General features: G+C 36.9%; 3 protein-coding genes across 4 annotated transcripts in view; 1 reads left to right on the top strand and 2 right to left on the bottom strand.

Moving 5' to 3' along the window:
- Positions 1–193: 193 nt before the first annotated feature.
- On the bottom strand, positions 194–2,614 carry LOC117919052 (glucan endo-1,3-beta-glucosidase 8). Its single transcript, XM_034836093.1, has 2 exons — positions 2,186–2,614; positions 194–1,572 (listed from the first exon to the last, which is right to left on the bottom strand). The coding sequence occupies exons 1-2, from the start codon at positions 2,524–2,526 to the stop codon at positions 468–470; spliced, it is 1,446 nt and encodes a 481-aa protein (XP_034691984.1). The 5' UTR covers positions 2,527–2,614; the 3' UTR covers positions 194–467.
- A 752-nt stretch (positions 2,615–3,366) lies between these two features.
- On the top strand, positions 3,367–10,344 carry LOC117919446 (S-adenosylmethionine carrier 1, chloroplastic/mitochondrial). Its single transcript, XM_034836652.1, has 13 exons — positions 3,367–3,427; positions 3,743–3,818; positions 5,207–5,314; positions 5,892–5,974; positions 6,415–6,491; positions 6,716–6,806; positions 6,949–7,002; positions 7,087–7,182; positions 8,008–8,097; positions 8,849–8,900; positions 9,348–9,409; positions 9,499–9,579; positions 9,900–10,344. Exons 2-13 carry the CDS (start codon positions 3,764–3,766, stop codon positions 10,032–10,034), a joined length of 984 nt encoding a protein of 327 aa, XP_034692543.1. The 5' UTR covers positions 3,367–3,427; positions 3,743–3,763; the 3' UTR covers positions 10,035–10,344.
- Positions 10,345–10,694: 350 nt separating this feature from the next.
- The window catches only part of LOC117919445, a 61,035-nt gene continuing 45,457 nt past the window's right edge, over positions 10,695–26,272 (bottom strand). For both annotated transcript variants that reach the window (XM_034836650.1, XM_034836651.1), the window contains 7 exons: positions 16,598–16,714; positions 16,035–16,156; positions 15,209–15,950; positions 14,815–15,069; positions 13,888–14,070; positions 12,941–13,282; positions 10,695–11,935 (listed from right to left, as the gene is read on the bottom strand). In XM_034836650.1, coding sequence (XP_034692541.1) covers positions 11,186–11,935; positions 12,941–13,282; positions 13,888–14,070; positions 14,815–15,069; positions 15,209–15,950; positions 16,035–16,156; positions 16,598–16,714 — 2,511 coding nt within the window. In that variant the 3' untranslated portion in view covers positions 10,695–11,185. The remainder of the gene's footprint in view (positions 11,936–12,940; positions 13,283–13,887; positions 14,071–14,814; positions 15,070–15,208; positions 15,951–16,034; positions 16,157–16,597; positions 16,715–26,272) is intronic.

The following is a 26,272-nucleotide window of genomic DNA, read 5'->3' as shown; positions in this document are numbered from 1 at the left end:
AAAAATAAACACCCTACCAAAATTTTTTTTTGACTTTTTAAAAATAAATTGTAAATTAAAAATTTTTATGCTTAAGAAATATTTATTATATAAATTTAAATTTGCCTATTTTTTCAATTTTTTTCCTCTTGCATTTTCTCTTCACTTTTCTCAAATTTGAACAGAAAAAAGGAAAAAGAACCCTCACAAAAAATAATTAAATATAGCATGAAATTGGATTAAAGAGACCTGTTTTCATGTTAGAAATTTGCCAAATATGCCAACCCCATCAACACCAGCATGGAAAAGCCATTCATCGAATGTCTTACAGTGCAGCTAGCTAGCTTAGAGGCACATACAACTCCCCCTTCCTCCGATTCATCCTCGCTCCTCATTCCTCCCACCCAATCTTAATCTACCCATACCCCCCAAATCTCTCCCATCAGAAGAGGAAAAACAAAGCATTAATGGTCTCCATGCTTCTCCTCCTACCACAACAATCCAAACAACACCAATCCCATAAAACCAGTCACTGAAATCCCATATCCGATCAGCTTCTCACCGGCGCTCATCATCTGTACTGGGAAAAGGCAGGTCCCCGTTGAAGCATTCTTGGTGGTTATCTTCCCCATCCCATTGAAATTACAGGCCTCCACATCCTGATTCTGCATTTGGAAATACATATTAAAGGCATATGAGACGTTGCCATTCTGATCCAAGTTGTTGCAGGACGACCCATATCCCAGGCTTGTACAGTCTGAGTTTGAGCAGGCGTAGTTCACGAAAGGCCCCACCTGCGTCATGTTCTTGACGGCGTCCCTATTCAACACACACCACTTTGGTTCCAAGTAGATAACTCCCTTAGCAGGTTCCAGAAACTTGTCCAGGCCTTTCCCGGAGAAATCCATGGGAAATTTAGGCTTCCCATCGAAGAAGAAGATCCCCCAGTGGCGCTCAAAGCTCCCCGGTGCAACGCTCTTCATGTTCTCGTCGATGAGGCCGAATAGGTAGACGTCCAAGCCCCCAGGGCGGAGCGGCGTCCCCTTGCTATCTGCGAGTTTCTTCAGCAACCCGTCGTAGAATCTTCTAGCCAATTTGAGATTGGCGTTCTTGTCGCCGTCAGTCGGCCATCCGATCTCCCCCACTAAGATCTTCAGGTCTGGAACCCCGGCCTTTCTCAGGGCCCAAACGAGAGTGTCGTGGTTTGCGTCAAACACATTGGTATACTGGACGCCCTTGTCTTCTGTTGGATTCCCACCTCCATTAAAGAAGGCGAAGTCCAAGGGAAAATCAGGGTTTTGGTAGAGGCTGAGAAAGGGGTAAATGTTGACGACGAAGGCGGATTTCTTTTCATGGAGCAACTTCACTATTTTTATCATCAGATCCTTTATGTCTTTACGGAACACTCCGTCTGATGGCTTGTTGGTGGCAGACTCGTAGACATCGGCATTGAGGGGGATTGTGGCTTTTATCTTGTCGCCATGGCCGGCCTCGTCCAGAGCCTTTTGGATGTTCGACAATGCAGGGAAGGTAGTATTCAGGAATGAACCATTGTAGCTTGTCAGGAATGGCTCATTCCCCACAGCCACGTACCTGAAAACCAAAAAAGACGACAATATTAAGCTATGATCGTGATATCCCATGTCACGAGGGAGAAAAAGTTATAGACGTTAGAAACCTAGACATGAACAACTTCCTCTTAGATATATAGTCGTTTTATTAGATTTAAATTAGACATAATCTATGTAATTTAAAGTAAGTAATGTTACAAATGATATATTAAAACAAATTTCAACCCTAATGCAAGAGTTTATTTGACCCCGAAAGGGTGTCTATCTATTTGGTGCTACAATCCTCCCATGGACATAAAGGGCACAATGATGTTTTCATGTGTTGTGACATCGTAACCCTATAAATACAAGAAATATAATAAGGATATTGAGTGTTTTTAGTTTCACAACCTTATAAGATACAACGATAATTTTGTGTTTATATGGAGTGATTATAATAACCCGTATTAAGAAAAAAGTTTCTAATACTATAAACTCATGATCTTTACGATATTTTTTTAACTATATAGACATATTTTTAAGTCAAAGGAATTTATTGGATTTGGAATCGATAATATCTACATGTTTAGATCATTACAACCAACTTGACACAAATTATTAGAATTTGATGAGGGATAATAATTGATCATCATCACCTAATATCGACACCCCCATCATACAGATGCTTGGTGACATTCTTCTCAACCCAGTGCTTGGCCTTTTTGTAGCTATTGTATCGTTGCAGGTCCTTGTTTGGGATGCCAACCATGACCTCAATGCCACTGCCAGCCAAGGCATTGACGGTCCATGAATCGGCGTCGAAAAGCTTAACCTTGTTGATTCCATTGTCCTTGAGCAAGCGAACCACAATGCTGGGTTGGAGAATGTGGGAGGCCTGTGTGCCCCAATTCACCCCAAGAGCATCGCCATGGCTGGTGTTGAAGGCTAGTAATACTACAGATAAAAACGCCCACACGAAGGCCCCGGCTCGGGCCATGGTTTGGGTGGAGAAAGGGGTACGCAGGGGTTGAAGGAGAGTTGAGAATGGAGAGAGAATTGGATTTTCACGTCTTTGAGGTTATGCAATAGTTGTTTTCTTTCTTTTTCCTCCACAGACCAAGTCTTTCTTCAAACACCCTTTAAACTGCCTTAACGGCTTTCTATCTTTAATGGGTTCACTTGTGTCCAGAAAGTTGAAGGTATCTCCAACGGTTTTACCAAAATTTTCCTACCCATTATTTTGATTTTAAAAAAAAAAATTATTATTATTATTATTATAGGAAAAAAATTGTCAATAATGGATCATGACTTAGAATTCCTCAAATTGATCATAATGAAATCGGATTAAGCTTGGTATTGTTGACATATGGTAGATACTCTGTATACATGCACACGTCATCCTATATCATCTTTATTATAGAACATGATGGACAACCATACGACATATGGTAGATAGGACATTAATATGGCACATGATACATTAAAATTATCTCCTTAATCAGATGACACGTGGAATTAAAGTTATTTACTGCTATATTTTATTTTTTTATTTTACATTTTTTCGTTTTTCTAACTATTTTTTTCTCTTATTTTCCTTTTCTCCCTTTATTAATAAAAAATAAAAAGGAAATTAAAAAGTAAAAAAAAAAAATGAGAGAGAAAGTTTAGGAAAGTGAACAAATAGGAATGAAAATAAGGAAAAAAGAAAGTGAAAAAAAAAGTAAAAAATAAAAAATAAATCAAAAATACAAAAAGAAAATAAGCTGAGTGAAAAATATTTTCGATACGGACACAGTTGTAAATAAATACAGATATAAATAAAAGGCTAGTTCACAGTTCACGCATCCTTTCCTATCAACCCGCTTCTTCATTTGAAACCAGACTGGAACTTCTCACTGGTTTTCTCCTCATCTCTATATGCATTTATCGTGGACAGTTATTTCTGCGTTGTTTGTTTTTGCTTTTTTTTTTTTTTGGTGTTTTTTTTGGGTTGAGGTGGGGGGGGGGGGGGGGGGGGGGCGCTGTGGGTGTTTCAAATTACTTCCATAGATTGTTTTTCTTCTTTGGTTTTGAAAGAATTACTGGTTTTTTTTCTCGTTATACCCACAATAGGAGGTTTTGGGTAGTGAATTTTTTTTTGTTTTTTGCGATTTTTGTTTGAAATTCTTTGCTGTTGGGGACTAATTAGCTCATGAATTCAATGAATTTTTCAGTTTTGGAGTTGTTGGGTCTCAATGGGTCCTTTTACGTTAGCCATTGATGCGAAGAAGTCTTCACTGGCGGTTTCAGGTAACCCCATTTCCTCAATAGCTGATTTGAGATTGATGTGGATATGTTTCAGTGGTTGTGTAATTTGGGGCAAAATTTAGATGTTGTAGTGATTAACTTTGGTTTGGGGGAATTCATATATTGTGTGATTCTAGTTTTGTAGCTTCATATTAGTTTTAATGTTCTTATAGAGGATAAAATCGTTATAGCACTCTAATTTTCAGTTCTTTCTAGAGAAAACTTTGTTTGGGATTAATCATAATTTTGTGATTTTCACATAATAATAATGATATTATTATTATTATTATTATTATTATTATTATTATTATTATTATTACTGTTATTATTTTGGAACTGAATTGGGTATGCAAAATTTGGTGGCTTGTCCTCTGGTCTAATGGGTTTGAGTTTGGGCTCACCTGCAGTCACTTAATGCAAAAATGCTGAAGGGTTAGGGCTATTTTCGATCCGTATTTCACGACCTGCATTCAGTTCTTGCCTCATTTTTATGCAAGGTTTAGCATTTTGCCACTGGTACTGTTTACTTTGATATACCAATGTAGACCATTGCGGGCGAGCCAGAATCTTGAATCTAATGTGTATTATCATTAGTGGATATTTTATTCCTCAGATATGGTAATATGTTTCTTGCAGAATTGCATGATATAAGATCCAGAATTTTGTTTCCCTGTTCTTTTCCACAACTCTCTCAGCAATTTAAAGCAGGTAAATGATTTGTGAAACTAGTTCCTTGGTTGTTCTAGAGGCTCCTACCATCTCTTTCATAGGAGGAAAAATCGAAATTGAGCTGGTTACCTAATGCAATCGCCTTTCCCCTTCCACCCCTCTCATCTCACGGTCATTTCGAGGAATTGTCTTGGTTCTTTGGTTTTCTCTATTGTTGGTTATTTGTATGGATCCATCTTGTGCTGTTAGCAAAGAAAACTAAAGAGCCTTAGTTGTCTCAGCATTTAAAAGGCCACCAAACATATATCTTGCGCTGTCGAATGATAATATCATCCAATTCAGATAGAAGAGAATGCGATTTTCTCTGAGCACCTTTCTTCCTTCATTGGTTCCAGAGAGTTCGACAGCTGATGGCATTTATGTATAGTCATTTGCAAGACCTTAAAATTTATTCACTGTGGATTTTATGCTTTGGGTAGTGATTCTCAGTACTACGACTTCAAAAACCTTCCTTGGGATTTTTTTAATTATTATATGGTATTTTCTTTGTTGATGCTGCTGGGCATTATTTGAATTTCATTTTTGATCTATACCCCTCACAGGAAATCTCATTTTTATCTGAGTTTCTCTGTTGATGCTACTAGGACATGACTGTATGTTTCCAAAGTAATTTTATGTTCCATTCTTTTGCTTCTTATTGACGATGTGATATGTTTTTGTAGATTCATCCAATAGGAAAGTGCAAAATGCGCAGCTTGGAAAAAAGAAATTTTTTGCATCCATCAGCACGGGGGAGGAAAAAGAATTCAACTTTTTACGTGTTCTATTTGGTATGCTCTCTAATCAATTTTTAAATCAGGTCTTGGTCACTAATTTGTCTAGAAAACGGGAATTCGAAGCTCTGAATTTACGCAAACATTCTTTGATTAAAAATTTAATTTTGTGATACCAAATAAGAATATTATTTATTAAATAAAGATTTTGGAGAAGGCATATTCTTACAAGACATTGTTTTCCATAAAAATTTAGGCTTCATTTTCAGTTGTTAAATCCTGAGATTTTATGTGTGATAGTAATATGTTAAGCTAGGATAATTTTTTACTTTAGTAACATTCATTTCTTTTCCAATAATAGTCTTGCATCAATGAAGGAGTGTTTACATAAAAACAACTTGTATATAGAGGAGAAGAAAACAAATGAAATGAGTTTAAAGAAGTTTATAAAAATAATTAATAATTAAATTTATTTGTTATTTTCTTTCATTTTTTCTTTTATTTTATTTTCCTTTGTATTTTCTTTTGCTTGCATTTTCCCTCAAAGTTTTCCAGAAGCCAGACATAACATAATGAATTAGGAAAATTGCATGTTCAGTGTTCCTTTTTCACTGAATACTTGCCAATTTTGCAGAGGGCATTGTAGCAGGAGGTACAGCTGGTGTGGTTGTTGAAACAGCTTTATACCCAATTGATACCATAAAGACTCGACTGCAGGCAGGTTAATTATAGAAATTAATTATACCTAATGCTAAAGTGAAGATTAAGGACCTGTTTGATACATGTTTACAGATCGTGACAGCCTGAATGGACGGACTGTTCTGATCATCTGTAGCTAGATTGTTTCTTTTTCACATCTTTGTTGCATTACCAGCATTTTTCTGGGATAACTGCTAGTTGCTACCATAACCAGAGTGCTTCTTATACTTGAATTGAAAAGAATGAGTCTGATATCAGAATCTGGTTTAGACTTTTTCTTCATAGAGTTAATAAGATGCCAGAGATTTCTATGTTTATGCATCACACCAAATACTTAAAAGGAAAATCACCTTTTTTTTTTCTTGTACTTATAATATCTAGTCTTTTAAATCTTCATCCTTTCTTCATGAGTTCACAACAAGGGTTTACCTCATTCCTACCATTGATTTTCACTTTAGGCAATTCGAGGAGGAGGTAAAATAGTTTGGAACGGCCTTTACTCCGGGTTGGCTGGAAACCTTGCTGGGGTCTTGCCGTAAGCACCTTCTGAACTCTATAGCTTCCCTTATCTCATCAGAAAACCAATTATTTAATGTTAATTCCCAAAATTTATTCATGATTTCTCTACCCACAATAAGTTAGGTTATAAAAAATTAAAAAAAAAAAAAAATTCTGTCAAATTTTATCTCTGTGTACAGGTATCAATGATGACTGGGTCTGATTCCCTGTTCGTTCACAATGATTCTTCTATATGCACAGGGCTTCTGCCATATTTGTTGGTGTTTATGAGCCTACAAAGCAAAAACTGTTACAGATATTTCCTGAAAATCTTACTGCTGTTGCTCATTTGGTAAGTCTAAATTCTCATATAACACCCAGATCAGAATGTATTGTACTATATTTCATTTGCCTCAGTATGTTATACACCTCTATTACAGCAGCATTCTGGAAATCTTAGTTTCATTAACTGAAGGTTGTTGAACTTCATGCAGACTGCGGGTGCCATTGGAGGGCTTGCCGCTTCTCTCGTTCGTGTTCCAACAGAGGTAGAATTAGCTTACTTATTTAGGCATATTCATCATGTTCAAAAACTGATTTACCCAGTCTCCGTTTCTCTTCACGTTCTGCAGGTTGTTAAGCAAAGGATGCAGACTGGCCAATTTGCTTCAGCTCCAGATGCAGTACGCATGATCGTTTCCAAAGAGGGCTTTAAAGGTTTCTATGCTGTAAGGAACACTCTCCCTCCTTATGTCTTTCTTACAATTCAAGCCTTCATATCTCTGTAAAAAAAGGAATTTAAAGGGTTTTTTTGGTAACTGTTTTTAAAAACAATTTTATGTTCTTAAAAATAAAAAACTTATTTGACCAAAAATAGTTTTTTTTTTTAGAATTTGTTCTAAAAATTGGTTGGTTTTTAGAACAATTTTTAGGTGTTTTTAGTTGGTTTTTAAAGGTCTATATGCTGTAAGGAACACTCTCCCTCCTTATGTCTTTCTTACAATTCAAGCCTTCATATCTCTGTAAAAAAAGGAATTTAAAGGGTTTTTTTGGTAACTGTTTTTAAAAACAATTTTATGTTCTTAAAAATAAAAAACTTATTTGAAAAAAAATAGTTTTTTTTTTCTTACCTTCTTTTTTTTAGAATTTGTTCTAAAAATTGGTTGGTTTTTAGAACAATTTTTAGGTGTTTTTAGTTGGTTTTTGTAGAGGTTTTTGAGTAACAATTGAAAAGATGAAAAATACTTTGGAAACTTTGGATTGCACGTAAATGTATGGTACCTCTATGGAAAAGAAAACTGAGAAAACTGTTGTTCATATTTGAGTTCCTAAAAACAATTGAAAATTGTTTTTGAAAACGTTGTTAAACAAACCCAAAGTTTCTAGTGTAGATTCTTCTTCTCTACAAGTAAAAGATTAAAAAGGGTTCTTTCTATGAGAAGATGGGTATGATGTTGCATTTTTGTTATTTTCATATGTTATTTGTGGATATTAGTAAGCAACCTGCATTGTATCAGTGGATTATCTCGTGACCAATGTTTTTGAGATTGCAGGGATATCGATCTTTTCTATTGCGAGATCTTCCATTTGATGCGATTCAGTTTTGCATTTATGAGCAGATGCGGATAGGTTACAAGTTGGCAGTGAGTGTTCTCTTTGGTCCATTATTTGATATTGCTTTGTTAGTAGTTGAGATAAATGTCTCTTGACAATCTACCTATAAAACATTTAGAGTCTGTTTGATAGTGATTTTGAAAGGGCTAGAAGCACTTCTTAATGTTTGGAAGCATTTTAGGTGTATGACAATTTTTTTTTAAATTTAGAAAATCAATTAAAGTTATTTTTAAACAATCACTTGATATGACATTCTTCCAAAAATCATTTCTTTGTATATAACATTTCACCGAAGATACTATCAAACCACCTTTTTTTTAAAAATAAAATAAAATTATATTCAAACGCTAAGCAATTCTCCTTAAGAGAGTTTCTAATGAAAGTGTTATCAACAAAATCCCTACAAACTAAAAATGCTTTAATTAGAATTACTCCCAAACAGACCCTTATTAAGCTCCTTATGCTTATGCTTTTCTAATTTTTAGCAAGATTCTGCCTCTCTACACTACACATGTCAAGTAAATTGACAATTTTACAGATGAGATTGGACTTCTTATTCTTATACTACGGATTTTCTATTGCAAATATTTGTTATGTAAGTCAAGTACTAGACATTACCATGATTATTCATATTAATTTGGGTGTGGTTTGTATACAATTCCTACTTTCTTTTTTAAAAAACATAAAATAGTAGTAACTATTAACTCCAATATAAAGGAACTGTTAGATACTTTCATGGAAATTTATTGTGCCTAATAAAATTTATTTTCTCCTCATCAGGCAAAGAGAGATTTGAATGATCCTGAGAATGCCCTCATTGGTGCTTTTGCTGGTAAATTTCTCATGTAAAAATTTGTTTCCTGTTTGCATTCATCCCAATGTATAATTGTTATATGTTCTCTTGGCCTTCTTTAAATTAACTACAGTACCTTAGCCCTATGTGAAAGATCTTCTCAAACCTTGAAAGCAGCTTTAGAAGGTTAAAAGTGTTTCGATAGAATTCTTATCCAAGATACTTTCCAATGCAACATATCCGTGTTTTGGAAGAGTGAGAAGACTCATACTTTTCCTCAAACCCAATGTTGGAATCAAATTTTTATTTAATTAGAATGTTTAAAAATGTCATAAAATTCAATCACACAATAATAATTACTTCTACTTCTATTGTTGAACCCAGAAGTTAAACACTATCTTAAATCAGTTGCTGCGTGTAAGTTAGATGAATGTAACGATTTTGTTTGATATTTAATATTAGTTGCATATTGATGTTTTTTAATAGGGGCGTTAACTGGAGCTATAACTACACCCCTTGATGTGATTAAGACAAGGCTAATGGTTCAGGTATGGCTTTATTTCAGTATTTCTGTATGTAATTATCAATGCATTCAAGAATTATCAAGGTGTTACATGGTTCCTTGTGTTTTCCATAGGGACCTGCAAACCAGTATAATGGTATCATTGACTGTGTTCAGACTATTGTTAGGGAAGAAGGACCTCCTGCTCTTTTGAAGGTAAAATTTCGCCTCCTCTTTCTATCTTATTAACCCTATCATATCATAAAGTTATTTCTAAGAGCCTCTGTGACAATTTTTTCAAAAAATATTTTTTATTCACATTTTTAAGAAACACTCATTGTTTTTTGGAACAAAATTTTATTTGTTCTCCATACTATACGCTTACATACAAGTAAAAATTATTATGTTTCATGTTTCTGACTGTTTTTCAGAATACTCGATAAAAAATATCTGAAAAGACATCAAATTTGTTCTCTAAAAAATGATCTTTTATTTTTTAGTTAAAAAAATCGTTTGATGTTCTTAATTCTCCGTAGGGCATTGGACCGAGAGTACTGTGGATAGGCATTGGAGGTTCAATCTTTTTTGGTGTGCTGGAGAGGACAAAGCGGGCGCTTGCTCAGAGGCGGCCTTCACCTAATCAACACTCCGACAGCCCAAAGCAGGATTGAAAACTACCCAAGCTCTACCAATCTGAATACCTCTCTTCTAGACTCCTTGGAAAGACGAGGTGCTGAATAGGATTCCTGCAGGTAGTCCTGCAGTTTTTGGTATGGCTAGCTTAGAATGGAAAGAAAATTCAGAGTAACTTCCCAGTTCCCACAAATAATAAAGTCATTTTCGTTTATTTAGACGACAGATAAAAGAGTCCTTTGCCAAGGAGATGCTGCTAATGTACTATTGGTTTGCCTTGTACATGAAAAACCCTAAATTTTCTTTTTAGGGTTCAAAATCAAGGAAAGGATTACTTAATTCTCTATATAATCTATAAGGACTCAGAGTGGCTTCTAAACTGGGGGGAAAAACGATGTTCAACCGCTGGGTTCTCGACTTATTTCAGAAATGCATTGTCTTACTGGGTCACATCAAACCAAAATGGTTTTTTTTGAAAGGATGGGGCATTTGCTATATTAGATGCTAATATTTCTTTAATAATTGGTTCTAACATGCATCTAAGGTCGATAGCCATGGCCCAGTCGCTCTACAACAAACGAGATCTAGAATGAGGTCTTATCAGGGGAGTTCATTGACTCCAACCAGAAGCCGGAAAGTGGGATCTTCCGCAGCGTGAGAAGAGAAGAGAATCTGTATAAGAAAAACAAATCGACTCATGGGCAAAATCAGTGTTTATGAAATGCATTGAGGAAGAGACCTATGTACATGCTGTACATTTTTCTTTTTTGTTACAGACAAAAATGAACCTTAAAAAATACATTACATTGACATTTCATTTGGTGGGAAGATAAAACTGATCCCAACTTATCAGCAAAGACAGATTAAAGGTTCGTAAAACAGAGCCAAAAGAAAACCATTTCACAAAATTTTGCAGCTTCGACCTAAAGTAAATAGTTTCTTCATTACCATCTGCTTCTTACTTGGGCACTGAAGCTGGAAAAGAATCACTCTAACTCAGACGCCTAATTTACAACCTGTCTCCCGATTCTGATACACACCCTGGTGCAAGTTCTTTACAAGAGATTGCCCGGTTCAAATTTTATCTTGTTACCAAAGGATCAATAATAATAATAATCATCATCATCGTCATCATCACCATCATGTGAAGATTATCATTGCAACCATTGCTTTTGTGATCAAATATCTTTTACATAAGAGGAAGGTAAGCACCACCATGCCCTTTCCTCAGCACAAGCGGGCCAGCAGTGTCGGGAACTTTATCCAATTCCTTATTGCATGCATCAATCACATCTCCAAATCCAGTAGCAACGGTAGCGAGCTGCAACCGCAGTTTCAAATCCCGAGTCCTCCTCAACAAACATCTAAATGACCTTCCCAAATATTTCAACCATTCAGCTGGCAATCCTCCCCCAGTGAGCCAAACTGAGAATTGGGACTGATCACCTCTGGCTGCAACCTCAGCCCGGTAAAATCTGGCCAGATCACCAAGCATTGAAGGGTGGAGAGGAAGCACAGCCACAAATTCAGCCACAAACTGTTCTGTAAGTTCTGGTTTAAGCATCTGGTTCCAAAGTACCAGGGCCCACTCGCTTGGCCAGTTAAGATCATAGCCTTCAGCAACTATTAGGGCCTCCTGGAAACGGGACTGCTCAACCAGGGCTCGCCTGGCATTAGTTTCAGATAGATTAAGCCACTGGAAGTCGGGCATTCGGATTTGAAGAGAGACTAGGGAAGCCTGAGCGCAGGCTCTGCGTGTTGTATTGCCAGCATCAATGGAGGAGTGGACTTCAGCAGCTTCAATGAAATATCGCATGGATTCCAGGAGGTCTTCATTCTGGTCCTTGTCATTGCGGAGGAACCATTGCTTAAACGACTGCTCAGCTCGCGATTCTAGAAGCGAAGCTGTTTCATGCTTCATGTTAAAGTGGTTATAGACCTGTTGAGGAGAATGCACACATAGTGAACATCAGAAATAAATGATGCATTTCATCAGTTATTGCTTCTGAGTCTACTTCATGGTGTAAATGGTAAACACAATGTAATAACTACTGTTTTCGTCTAAACTTCTCATACTACTTTATTATGTATGCTATATACTTATGCTAGAGTCTAAGGGTGTGTTTGGTTCCTCGAAAATATGGGGAAAGAAAAAAAAATGTTAAAGAAAATAATTTTCTCGTGTTCGGTTTTACCATGAAAAAATAGAAGGAAAATCAAATATAATCAAAACTAATTAGAAACTTATGTATTTTTAAATTATTTAATTTATGTATTCAAGAGGAAAAAAAGGGAAATGAGTTTAAAGCAACATATGAAAATAATATATTTTTATAATCTAATTTTTATTTTCCTTCATTTTTTCTTTCATTCCATTTTTCCTATTTATTTTCTTTTCCTTATATATTACTTCAGATTTTCTGGGAACCAAATATAGCCTAAACAAAAAAAATATTGTTGCTATATTTTAAAACAATGTATCTACAGATGAAACCTATCACTCATGATCTAAACATTTCTGAGCCATTATCTCCCACAGACCTATTTATTTGAATGGCTAAGTAACATTCAACACCTGTATAACATTACTAACCGAGTACTTCAGCAGTATCTCACTGCAATATGAACCTACATTTATGTTTTTCTTGACAAAATTGACATTAATATGAATATGGGAATAGTGGGACCAAAGCGAATGTGTCCATATTATCTAAATTAAATACTTCAACAATGTGCATCATCTTGTCAGCCAAAGGCACCTACTCATTTTAAGACCGAAACCACAAGCAAAACCTGTACTATACAGCTAAATAATGTTTTATCTAATGCTGCTGCAGTATCTCACTATAATTAAATATGGAACTGGCAAATTGGTTTCTCTAGAAGCCTGATGTGCATAATCATTCAATATAAGATTAGAAAAATCATGGGTGCATATACAAACCATAGCAAACGCATCGAGGTCACTTGGGTTAAAATGCTTAAGTGATGTGAGAACAGCCATTCGAAATCCTCTGTCAGCCTCACCAGTGCCTGTATTTGTGTCTGCAGCTGCTGAATATTTCTGAAGAAGAAGATCTAGCTGACCATTTTCTATAAGAATGCCAAGGATGAAATTGAGGGCATGGAAGTTTCCAACTCCAGTAATCAGGCGAGCCAAACACGCAAAATCACCCTCGTAAACATAGGTTTCCACCCTGGTTGCAGCAAGGGATACAAGGACATCAACTCCATCAAGGCAAGTTGATGACTTGTAAAAGTGGTGGGACAGAATAAGAAGCTCAACCTGAGATATAATTTTTCAGGGGGAAAAATTTAGACTTCAATTCTTCAGAAAGGATGAATATATCTAAGATGAGATAAATACTTGAATCTTTTCTTTTTGTAGGCTATCATAATCAGTTGATTCCAACGGCAAGTCATCACTTGCGGAGGAATGATTATTTAGTATGATATTAATGATCTTACCAAATCAGATTACAAAACACCAAAAAAGTTAATGATGAAGTCTGCTGAAAAATAAATAAATAGATAGATCAAAATAAACAATGATGCTTCTATAATGATGTTAAGGATAATAATAAGATTCATAATCACGTTTTTCAATAAGAAATAAGTCAATATCATTGGATTAAAAATATTAAGAAATAAAGGGTACAGGAAGGATGGCCATACTTCAAAGAAAAAAATAAAAAATTAAGGTTTAGCATATGGAATTACAAACAAGATAAATTGGCACATGAATGACAATATTTATACCTGTTATCACTTCCACAATTTCATCAATGAAAATTTTTCTACAAAGAAACCTAATGTAGCAAGCTTTATTCTCAATGATTCTGATCATATTTGACACAAGAAGGAATATTTATCAAGTTCTATTAATATTACCTCACAGGCATGGGGAATTTCTTGTCCAGTGATCACTATACGCATCAATGCATGGCCAATTTCTTGTTCCGAAGGACAAAGCTCAGCCCACTCCAAGAAGTCTGAAAATCTCCAAAGTAGAGGAGAAGGTCCTTCCTCTTTCTGAGAATCCATATATCCCCCTCGATGTGCAGCCAACAGGCCCTGAAGGTGCATTAACATAAAACAAGAAGAACAGCAGTTTTAGGTATTTTATCTAACTACTGCTGAAGTGATCTAGGTAGACAGTGGCTGGACTGAACACTCTTGCATGAAATATGGGATCAAGTTGGACTTGGAGCAGAAAATGAATAGAAGATCATTACCTAGTGCAATTCTCTGAATTTTGGGAGTAGTAGTGGGCTTAACCTTAGTTTTTTTATGTGGATAACTTTGAAACAGAGATTCAACCTTTTTAGGGGCAAAGTGCATTACCAATTTTAAGGATGATTTACTGTCATTATAGTATTATTGGATATTGAGCTGTTCCAGGTCTAGCCGGTGCCTTATTTAGAAGGTTTCTTGATGAACTATAGAGTGCCAGTAAGTGTTCTTCCTTCTTCCTTTTTCCACTTCAACTCTGCTTCCCCATCTCCACGGGTTGTGCCTCCTTTTTGGCTCTCTTAATGGATTTATTTTATCAAATAAAAAAATGTTCACTGCACTTGGCAATGCCCCTCCTATTTGTTAAATGAATGTAATCCACTGTTTATCCGATCCAAACCAGCATTGAAAAGCCTAGGGTTGGGTTCAGCCATGATCATTAGGCAAGTGAGTTGTTCCTTTGTCTAATAACCTAAAACCTCAAATTTTTCTCACCCCTAATGCAAATACCAAAAAATCTAAAATATAAGTTTGAGCATCAAGGTACCAAGAAGGAAGTTAAAGGAGACAAAAAGGAAAACACACCTTCAGAAAGGATTCAGCTAGTATTTGAGCAATACTAGCGGCTGGCATAGAATGTGTTTGCACTAGGAGATTTGCTTCAACAAATGAATCTTGTGCTTTAAGAGAAAGCAGTTGTAGGACTTCAATTGGATGCTTATTAAATGCCTCCAAAAATGAGAGTCCCAACACATTTGCTGCTTTTACAACTGCTATTATTCTCTTACACAGTCCACGTCCACTACCTTCTGTGAAAATGGTTGCTAAACTCTCCAAAACCTGCAGTTGAATATTAAATACGTATAATAGATCAAAAACGGGTGGATGAGACCAGAATATCATGTGGATCAATCAAGAAACATAAAGATTAAGTGAAAACCCTTAGGAGCAAAAGAAATGAACAGATTTGGACAAAAACCTGTAGTGGATTGACCAAATGGTGGTCAGGCATGATTCTATATGACTGAATAACAGAACGCACATCCTCATCCAGCATTGATATGGGTACTTCACAACTAGGCGTCGAGACAGATGCAAGATTTAAAGCAGCATCCACGAGTATGAATTCAGAAGGCATATGTCCTGGAGACAACTTATGCTGGAGTTGCTTGGCAGCTGTTATTTGTCCAAACTCCAATAAAGAAAGAACAGCCCTTTCTAGTTCTCCATGTCCAACCCTTTCTGCCCATCGTGAAAAGGATACTTCTAATTTAAAATTCTCATCTTGCAATTGCAAGTCATTTCTAGAATCGAGGAGACTGGAACCATCTTCAGGATCAGTGCTTTTATCCAATGTGTCCATTACCGGTCGTCTTGATGGTACATAGCCTTTGGCTCTCCTTTTTGTCTTTATATTCCCTCCTGCAGCTGTTGAGAAGCTGGCATCAACAACCAGTGGGTTCTTGTGATATGTCTGGTTATTTTCCTTTGTATCATTTTTCTCTAGTGATCTACAACTCATTGCATTTATATGATTGTCCATTTTTGCTATGATACTTGCAGTCCGATCTACAATATTTGAGCTCTTTCCAATTATTGGGTCCCTGCTGGAAGTGGTAAAAGAGAGGTCTCCTCCTTCACTCTTCACCTGAGCTTCTGATTCTACCGCCAAAAGCCACACTCTAGTCTCAATTTCCCGCAGAAGATGCAATGGATAAACACTGAAAAATGCATGATAGGCATTAGAAAGATGATTTCATACTGAGACATGAAGCAGCGGATTAGAATTTGTACATATTACTCACGGATTAGACAGGGTTATCAGCCCACTTAACCACTGTAGAGAAAGCAGCAATAATTCATGGAGTTCTCTTGTTGGAAGATCTTTTTCCACAGCTTCTGCATGTTTTAGGAAAAATAATCCTGCCTGCAACCAAAATGACAGCATAACATAATGCATAAGTAAGCTAACTGTCAGACAAGCAGCTGATTATGTTCTACAGACTCCCCATCAGTGCATGTCTGCATCTAAGTATTAGATCCATTTAACTTCCAAATGCTATGGCATAAGTACCACTGAATTTCTGAATTTGTTCAGTTTTTTCCTTCTATATGCTGGGAGTAATAAAGGCATGCCGTAGCATAACATGTTTTCATTTGTTCTAAAATATCCATTTAAAAAGCACAGAGTAAGAGTGTCTTGTAAAACTGTACCCATATTGTTTTGTGTCCCGCACAAGTCCTTCACACATCAAAAGGTCCAAGTAGCATAGGTCGCCAGCAGGCAAACAATATATACAAATAGAATGACCAGAAACATGTCCTAGGTTTACAGTTCTATACATGTTGCTGCTACTCAACAACATACCTGTAATGCAGGAAAAGAATATCCGAGGAACAGCGTTTGGCAGTGGTTCCATAAAGCAACTCTCTCTTCTGGAACATCCCAGAGAAATTCCTTCCACTCAGCTACCATAGATTCAGCCTAAAAGTGGGGCAAAAAAGACAGTTGGAAATGAAAGGTTAAGCAAACCACCACAAATGCTTTGAAAAAATTGTGAAATACACTAAAACTCAAGGATTAAAAATATGTATACAACACAAGAGATGGTACAGATTAGTACCATAACTCTCAGGTGACCTCAGAGCTAAAAACTCCAACTTTTTTAATTTTTCCCTCAAAAAGGTAAAAAAAGAACTTTTAAGACCTTTTAGGGTAAAAAGAAAAAAAAAAAACAAAAAACAAATTTTTGTTTTTCTTTACCTCTCTCTCTCTCTATCTTCATTCTTATAATAATTAGGCTTCCTTTTTCTTTTTTTTTCTTTTTTTTTTTCTATTTTACAGATTTCATTTTTTTCCCCAATAGGCAAGATATATATGTCGTAGTCAAATTAAGAGCAACTACCAAAAAATAGAAAGCAATCAAGTACATAGAAAGTATACAAGGTGTTAAAAGGCCAAGAAGAAAATAGAGAATATGATACACTTGACTAAACTGCTCCAAACTATTTACAAACTCTAGTGAGAAGAAGTTAGAAATTTCAATTGCCTCACTAGACCATTGAAACGAGCTTTAAAACCAAACCTTTTACATTCAAGATTGATTGCAACACTTCTTCATCCCTAAATGTTCATTCTCAAATAGTGTTAATAAATCACCGTCATCCTGAGATGTGACAGCTTGGTCATTATCATTTTCTGGCTAATTTTTAGGTCAAATCTTTCTTCCTAGCCTTATCTAATCACTCAACTTCAGTTCTCCTCTCCAGCTAATTTTATATGGAAATCAAAAGTCTCATCAAAGGTCAAGGCATTTGCTTGGTTAATTTTTTTTATAGGTAGTCAGAATCATTTTATAAAAAGTAACGCCAAAAAAAGCATTTCAATACATAGGATGCATACAAAGAAACACCTCAAGGCAACACAAAATCAAAGAGGGACACCACCAACAACCCCCTTAGCCTGAACCTAACCACTCCACAAAGTCTACAAAGGAAAGAGGACTAGGAATTATGTATAACTTGCACCAAGCCCAAAGATTACAAATGAAGGAGAATGTCAACCCTTGAATCAATCGCCCCTTATTGTCAAACGCCCTACTATTTCTTTCTTTCCAAACAGTCCAAAAAAGGCATAAAAGAGCAGCTCACCACGCCTCTTTCCTCTTCTTATGCACGAAAAAACCATGTCATCCTAACAAAGCCTCTCTAATCGAGGATGGGTACACCCACGACACATCAAAAAAGGAGAACAAAATATGCCATAAAGACTTTTCAAGTGACTCATTTCAGGTGAATACCAATGACTCGTTTTAGGTGAGAAGACTTTTCAAAGCCCTTAGTCAACAAGCATTAGAAAATCAATAGATCGTCTTTTTTTACATTGTCTAATAACTTTAGAGTTATGATCTAAATTATTCAGACTAGCTAGCTTGGGTTGGATTTCTCATCCTTCTCTTATTTATTCTGATAATGAAAATGTTTTTGTTTTTGGTTTTTTTTTTTAAAATAATAAAAATAAATAAATTGCAACACTTCTCCAAAAATTTCTCTTGTTACACTATTCCAAATGGTCCAAAATAAGCATAATGGAATCAGGCTCCAAACTAGCTTGTAATTGTTTCAATAAAGCTACCATGCAACACAAACAACATTTCTCTAATTGAACGAGGAAGAACCCATAGAATGCTAGATAAGGAGAACACTGAAGACGATAGGCTAGAAAACCATTCACAATGGATGAGGATAATGATATACTAAGTCTTTGTCTTATTTATATAGACAATACTACTTGCTTCAACCTCTCTTCATGGTCAATTGTAAGAATTTTCTCAAAATGCCACCTTCGACACAAAACCTTACTTTAGATGGAGCTATTGGAATGCATCTTGAGAAGATTCTTTCTTAAAGATGTTCCAAACCATCAAGTGCCTCCTAAAGCTAAGACTCATAACTTCCAAAGGCCTTAACCCTATCTCAAAAGTTCAATGCCTAAACTCCTTTGAAGTTCTAGGGAACAAAACTCAAAAACTCTGAGAAGTGACCTTTTGAAGGGGCCCTTCTACATCAAGAATTGGTCCAAATTTCAACAATCAGGCCCTTCCCAAATGCTAAAATCAACTTAATTACTTTCAATGGCTTTCCACAAACTTATGCCATACGCTTCTCTACACACCCTTGAACACCACCCGGTCAACCCTTTCTAGCTCATATTTCCTTACTATGACTTTTCTCCACAAATTGGTCCATTCAACCATGATTCTCCAAATCCATTTACTTAGAAAGCCTTGTTTAGACCTCAAAACTTCTAATGCCCAAACCCTTAAAAGCCTTTTCCAAACAAACAATTGCCCACCTCACCAAATGGGATCTTCTAGGCTAGGACACAACCTCATAAAGAAAGTTCTCCTAAATCTTTTCTAGGCTGCACCATATGTTTCTTGAGATAATGAAAGCCAACAAAAAATTAGATAGAAAGGCTAGAGAAGGTGTTCTTCAATAAAGTCCATTGCCCTTAGACAATAATTGACTTTCAAAGTGGTTAACCTTTTTTCAACTTCTACTTAACTAAGGCACATACAATGGTGGATTTGATTTGAATGAATGACAATCCCAAAGATTTGGATGGAGTACTGCCCAATTTATAACTCAATATAGAGGCCATTGACTCAACCACCTATGGCTCCTAATAGAATATGCTCACTTTTTGCTAAAGTGATCTTAATGCCCTAGATTCCTTCGAAACATGGCGACACCAAACTTATATACAATAAGTGTTCCTCTTTGGTTGTACAAAACCATAAACTATCATTTATAAATAGAAGATAGAGATGTCGACCCCCTTAACTCTACTATCCAGTACTTTGAAGCCTTAATAAGCATTTCTTTCATTGCCTTTGACATGAAATAGTGATGCCAAAAAGCCATTTTGAAGCCATATGGACTTGGGATTTATCCCCACGTAAATAAGAAAGAGTAGCAGATACATCTTCTTCCCTAAAAGCTTTCTCTAAAACCTTTTTGTCATTCTCACCGATCTACTTGAAAAATTCCCAATTGATCCCAAGATGATGAACCCTAGGTTCTAAAAGAAGTTTTTGGAAGAAGCTAGAGATTCCCCATCTTAGAGCAAGGCTTCTCATGCAACCAAGAACTTTCCACCCACAAACTACGTATGAAATTACTTCTCCCATAAGCATTGGCCATCATATGCAAGAACTTTCTGTTCTTGTCCCCTTCCTTGAGCATTGTTCCTAAGAAATTCCATCACAACCAATTTGCAATACTCATGGGTGGTTAATATCCTAGCTGCTACTTCTTCAACTAATAAATCTCCATCTCTCTTTTGAGTCCCACACTTTGACTTCCTCCTATGCATTAGCTTTACAAACAAAAATATAAGGTGGGGGGGAAAGACTGCCTATTCCAACTTTTTAGTTCCTACTTAGAACTCTTTAACTTACAAGCTTTGTTACTAGAAAACCTTGGACATTAAGTTGCTTAACCTTCCTCCCCAATCCATATATATTTTAAATCTAAGAAAACAATTTTCAATTCTTGTAATTCTACTATTGAAGATGATGAGTTAACCATTTGACATTGGTCCAAGAAGGATACTTTGAAGGTCCACAAGGTTGAATTCTTCTATCAATCCACAAGGGAGGAAAATTGCTCCCACAACTAAGTTCATAAGGAAAATGCACCAAATTGAAATCTGTGACAATGCATTGTGGTTCCCTCCAAAGACCTTTGATGGCTTCTAACTCCTTTCACCAGGCCTTCCTCTCAGAACCCAAGAGAGGACTATACACCTTTGAAAGCACCCAACAAAAGCCATCTCTGCAATTTATGAAACGTCAAGAAAGAGAAAACACCCTGATTTCCATATCTAACAACTGAATCCGACTGTCCCAAAACGCCAATGTCCAACCAAGAGCAAAATTTCACCTTTTTTTTTTTTTCCACCAAAGATCAGAATTTAATTCTGTATTTTTTTCTCCATTTTTTTCTTCATGGAAATGGTTATATCAGATAGAAGTTAGAAGTGGTCCAGGGATTCTTTGGTACTTAACCATTAAGGACTAACTTTCCTTTGTCTTTAAAAAAAAAAATTGTTACCATTTTTGATAGGCAAATAGAAGATATATATTAGTAGTGCCTAACATAAAGTGAAGAAAATATTCTTCTTTTTTTCTGTGTCAAAACTGAATACAAAGTGACCTATATATATACAAGTGGGATTCCTAATCTAAGCCATATAATATGCACAATCACTATCTCTAAGGAAACAATAACTAATTAGGAGAGATTCTCTCATCCATAAAATAGAAAGTATCCTAACACAAGGAGAGATTCTCTCATCCATAAAATAGAAAGTATCCTAACACAATCCTTCTAATCTTGGCACTTAATTACAAATCATAATCCCATATTTCCACACTCCCCCTCAAGTTGGGTGGTAGATGTCTAGCATTCCCAACTTGCTTTTCATGTTTTCGTAGGTGGCCTTTGGAAGTGCTTTTGTCAGAATGTCTGCTGTTTGACGACTTGAAGGAATATACATAAGTCTGATTGTTCCCCCTTCAAGTTTCTCCTTGATGAAGTGACGGTCTATCTCCACGTGCTTGGTTCTGTCGTGTTGAACTGGGATTCTTTGCAATACTTATGGTAGCCTTGTTATCACACAAAACGTCATAGTGGAGTTTGATATAATCCAAGTTCCTGAGTATTCTTTGGAGCCACATTCCTTCACATATCCCATGAGCCATTGCCCTGAATTCTGCCTCTGCACTGCTTCTCGCCACTACGGACTGCTTCTTGCTTCTCCAAGTCACCAAGTTTCCCCACACATAGGAACATACCCAGTAGTTGACCTCCGATCTGTCAAGGATCCTGCCCAATCAGCATCTGTGAATACCTCAACTTCCCTACTTGAGGTTTTCTTGAAGTAGAGTCCTCTACCCGGGCTCTTTTTAAGGTACTGTAAAATTCTGTATACGGCTTTCATGTGTCTTTCAGTGGGATTGTTCATGTAGCAGCTTACCATGCTCACAGCGAAACCAATATCGGGCCTTGTGTGAGTTAAGTAGATCAACTTTCCTACTAACCTCTGGTACCTGTCTTTGTCAGTTGATGACTGTCATTATCTTTATCAATCTTACCAATAGGATCCATAGGCGTGTCCACTGGCTTACAACCTAGCATTCCAGTCTCCTGAAGTAGATCAAGGACATACTTCCTTTGCGTGACCACAATTCCCTCCTTAGTTCTGCCAATTTCCATGCCAAGAAAGTATCTGAGTTGTCCAAGATCTTTGATTTCAAATTCTCTTGCTAGCAGCTTCTTGAGATTCCCTATCCCTTCTTCATCGTATCCGGTAATTATAATATCATCAACATAGACAATGAACAAAGTCATTTCACCTTCCTTAGAGTGCTTCATAAACAGTGTGTGATCTGCTTGACATTGGATGAACCCATGTTTTTTCACAACTCTAGTCAGTCGATCAAACCAGGCCCTAGGTGACTGTTTTAGACCGTATAGGGACTTTCTCAGTTTACACACTTTTCCTGAATTTTCTGGAGTTTCCATACTAGGTGGAATCTTCATGTAGGACTTCCTCTTCTAGTTCTCCGTTGAGAAATGCATTTTTGACATCAAGTTGGTGCAGATTCCAGTCCAAAATTTACTGCAACTGACAATAACACTCTGATGGAGTTGAGCTTTGCTACTGGTGCAATGTCTCTTCATAATCAATGCCATAGGATTGAGTAAATCCTTTAGCTACTAGTCGAGCCTTGAACCTGTTTATACTTCCATCTGGATTGTGCTTCACGGTAAATATCCACTTGCATCCAACAGGCCTCTTACCCTCTGGTAATTCTGAGATTTCCCATGTCCCATTTTTCTCCAATGCTTGTATTTCTTCCTGAACAGCAGTCTTCCATTCAGGTTGTTGAAGTGCTTCTTGGATGTTGGATAGGATACGATCATCTTCAAGAGAAGTGATGAACGCTTGAAAATTCTGTGAAAGCTTTCCATAGGACACATGATTACTGATTGGATGCTGAGTGCAGGATCTTACACCTTTCCTTAAAGCAATGGTTGATCAAGATCATCAAGGTCATTATTGGAATTTAGATCATCAATTGTGTTACCTGGTTGTGAGTTTGGGGTTGCTTGGATCCTGGTCCAATTCTTGGTTCTGCTCAGGTGAAGTGCTGTCCTCGGGCTCCTTTTGAGGAGGTTTCTCAGGCTTTTCCTTTAAATTTTTCTAGAATAAACTATTACCTCTTTACTGCCTTGTGTAGTTGACTCAGGTATGACAGAAGGGATATCCAAGGAATTGTTTTCGGGGACAGAAAGAGTAGTATCTGTTTGAGGAGGCAGTGATGAACTCAAAGGAGAAGTAGTGCTGATTTCGGTTTCCCAGAATTGGAATTCATCTGTGGACCAGTTCTCCCCCTGAATTGCAATTTTGGGGTAGAAGGGTTGATTTTCGAAGAAAGTGACATCCATGGAAATGTAGAATTTCTTGGTTGTTGGAGAGTAGCACTTGTATCCTTTTTGGTTTGGTGAGTACCCGAGAAAGATGCATTTAGTGGCTGTCGGATCAAGTTTACTACGTAGGGACTTATGGATGTGAACGAAAGCAGTACAACCAAAGACTTTGATTGGGATAGAACGAGATTATTCGAGCGGATGGATATGCAGCGAGGAGGATTTGACACGGGGTTTTAAATTGAAGAATCCTAGAAGGCATTCGGTTGATCAAGTAGGTTGCTGTGAGTACAGCTTCACCCCATAATTGTTTAGGCACGTTTTGAAGCTATCATGAGGGATCGTGCAACCTCCATCAAATGTCTATTTTTCCTTTCTGCAACTCCATTTTGCTGTGGCAGTATCAATGCACGAGCTTTGATGTACGATGCCATTCTCCAAAAGATATGACCCAAGAGTGTTGTGATAGTATTCTCGAGCATTATCTGTCCGAAGGACTTGAATTTTTGCCTGAAACTGCGTTTGAACCATGTTGTTGAAGTTTTCAAATATTTCCCTCACTTCTGATTTCTTCTTCATAAGGAATACCCAAGTCACTCGAGTGTGGTCATCAACAAAGGTGACAAACCATCTAGAACCTGTAATGTTGTTGATTCTAGAGGCCCCCAAACATCACTGTGAATCAAGGAAAAAGGATGAGATGGTTTGTATGGTTGAATGGAATAGGAGTTGCGAGTATGTTTGGACAATTGACATATTTCGCATTGAAAATTTTTGGAATTTTTATTGAATAATGATGGATATAGTTTTTCAAGATAGGAAAATTTGGGTGACCTAATCGGTAGTGCCATAACATAACAACACTATCCGTCTTGGTACTAGGGTTGGAAACTACACAAGCAGTCTTCATTGGTAGCCTTCGAATTTCCTCAGCTCTCAGAAGGTAAAGTCCAGCACGCACCTCAGCATTGCCAATCCTCTTCCCAGAGTTCAAGGCCTGAAATTCACACATGTGAGGAAGGAATTTAGTAACACAATTAAGATCCTGTGTTAGTCTACTTATAGACAATAGGTTGCAATCCAATTTCGGAACATAGAGCACGGAGTGAAGAGTAATATCCTTGGAAATAATAACTGAACCTGTGCCGAATACCCTAGAAAGGGTTCCATCGGCAATTCGAACAGAGGAATTGTTATGGCAAGGAGTATATTCATGAAAAACCATGAGATTCCCAGTCATGTGATCTGAAGCTCCTGAGTCCACTATCCATGTAGTGTGATTTTCCTGTCTAACATTTAGGGCATGGGAAAAAATACCTTTCTGGGCTACAGATGCGGTACCAATAGTTTGTTCCAGTTGATTGAAGAGTCTGTTGGAACATTTTCTGTAGTGCCTCCAATTGCTCTTTGCTAAACGGTCCAAGGATTTGAGCTAGTGCCAGATGTGTCTTCTTCGGCTGTAGCGGTGTAACCCGACCTTCTCTGTTTGCTGTGGCCGAGAAGGTTTCCAATCAGCAGGTTTACCGTGTAGATGCCAGCAAGTCTCTTTCGTGTGTCCAGGTTTTCTACAATGGTCGCACCATGGACGATTCTTCTTCGTTTGGTGGTTGTTGTTGTTGGATTGGGTTCCTCGTGCAACTAGGGCTGAGTTCTCAAGATTTTTTGGAGGAATTTTGGGTTCCCAACATCACTTTTGTCTGCTTTCCTCTCTGCGAATTTCAGAAAAAACTTCCCTAACACTAGGTAATGGCTTAATACTTAGAACTCTTCCACGTACCTCATCTAAATTCTTATTAAGGCCAAGTAAAATTTGTAGATGCGTTCCTTTTCAATGACCTTCTTGTATAGGAGTCCATCTTCGGGACACTTCCAAACCAATTCTTCATAAATATCGAGTTGTTGCCAATACCGTGTAAGGATATTAAAATATTCGGTAACAGTTGAATCTCCTTGTCGAAGATCCTGGAGAATACTCTTGATTTCGAAAATCGCCGAGGTATTATCGATGTTGGAGCAGGTCTCTCTAGCTGCATCCCATATCTCCTTTGTTGTGCCATAATACATGAAGTTTTCTCCTATGTCATTGGTCATAGAGTTAATTAACCAAGACATCACCATACTATTTTCCAACTTCCAGGTTCGGTATCCTGGATCATCTTCCTTCGGCTGAACAATGGCTCCCGTAAGGTATTCTTCCTTACCTTTCCCGCAGATGAAGATCCGAACAGATTGAGCCCATTGAATAAAATTCTGCCCATTGAGTTTATGACCTGTTATGGGAAGAATGATGCCGTCTGTGGTGCTGGCACTGCCGGAGTGAACTGCTTCAGGTCTGGACGTCACCTCCGAGTTTGATCCTTCCGTTCTGCTCTCCATGGAAAAAGATGATGATTTTTTTTATTTTTATTTTTTTTATACGTGGTTCAGATCTGAATGCTCTGATACCATGAAGAAAATATTCTTCTTTTTTCTGTGTCAAAACTGAATACAAAGTGACCTATATATATACAAGTGGGATTCCTAATCTAAGCCATATAATATGCACAATCACTATCTCTAAGGAAACAATAACTAATTAGGAGAGATTCTCTCATCCATAAAATAGAAAGTATCCTAACACAAGGAGAGATTCTCTCATCCATAAAATAGAAAGTATCCTAACACAATCCTTCTAATCTTGGCACTTAATTACAAATCATAATCCCATATTTCCACATAAAGGAATGCCAGGTACCTATCCGCTCAAAAAGGAGGGGATTGAAGATGTCGAATAGATGCTATATGTGCAAAGAAGCAGAAGAGATGATTGATCACATCCTCCTTCACTGCTTGAAAAATCATCTTGTGGCAATTGATTTATGCTTTTTTTTTTTAATAGAATGGGTGATGCATTCCTCCGTAAGAAATGCACTCTTGATCTGGTATGGATCCTTTATTAAAAAGAACATAAAGAAAGGTTGGAGAGCTGCTCCTTTGTACTTATTTGGAGACATATGGAAGAAGAGAAATAGAACTTTTAATAAAAATGTGGATCAAACAATTA

The sequence above is a fragment of the Vitis riparia genome, chromosome 7, assembly GCF_004353265.1.
Source record: "Vitis riparia cultivar Riparia Gloire de Montpellier isolate 1030 chromosome 7, EGFV_Vit.rip_1.0, whole genome shotgun sequence".
NCBI classification, from domain to species: Eukaryota; Viridiplantae; Streptophyta; class Magnoliopsida; order Vitales; family Vitaceae; genus Vitis; species Vitis riparia.
The sequence above is the reverse complement of the archived record's forward strand: the minus strand, read 5'-3'. Positions and strand labels throughout refer to the sequence as shown.

Coding starts and splice junctions, on each gene's coding strand:
- LOC117919052 (XM_034836093.1), bottom strand. CDS start 2,526: ATGGCCCGAGCCGGGGCCTTCGTGTGGGCGTTTTTATCTGTAGTATTA. Junction 1,573..2,185: donor GATGGGGGTGTCGATATTAG/GTGATGATGATC, acceptor TTTGGTTTTCAG/GTACGTGGCTGTGGGGAATG.
- LOC117919446 (XM_034836652.1), top strand. CDS start 3,764: ATGGGTCCTTTTACGTTAGCCATTGATGCGAAGAAGTCTTCACTGGCG. Junction 6,807..6,948: donor TTACTGCTGTTGCTCATTTG/GTAAGTCTAAAT, acceptor AACTTCATGCAG/ACTGCGGGTGCCATTGGAGG. Junction 9,580..9,899: donor GACCTCCTGCTCTTTTGAAG/GTAAAATTTCGC, acceptor AATTCTCCGTAG/GGCATTGGACCGAGAGTACT.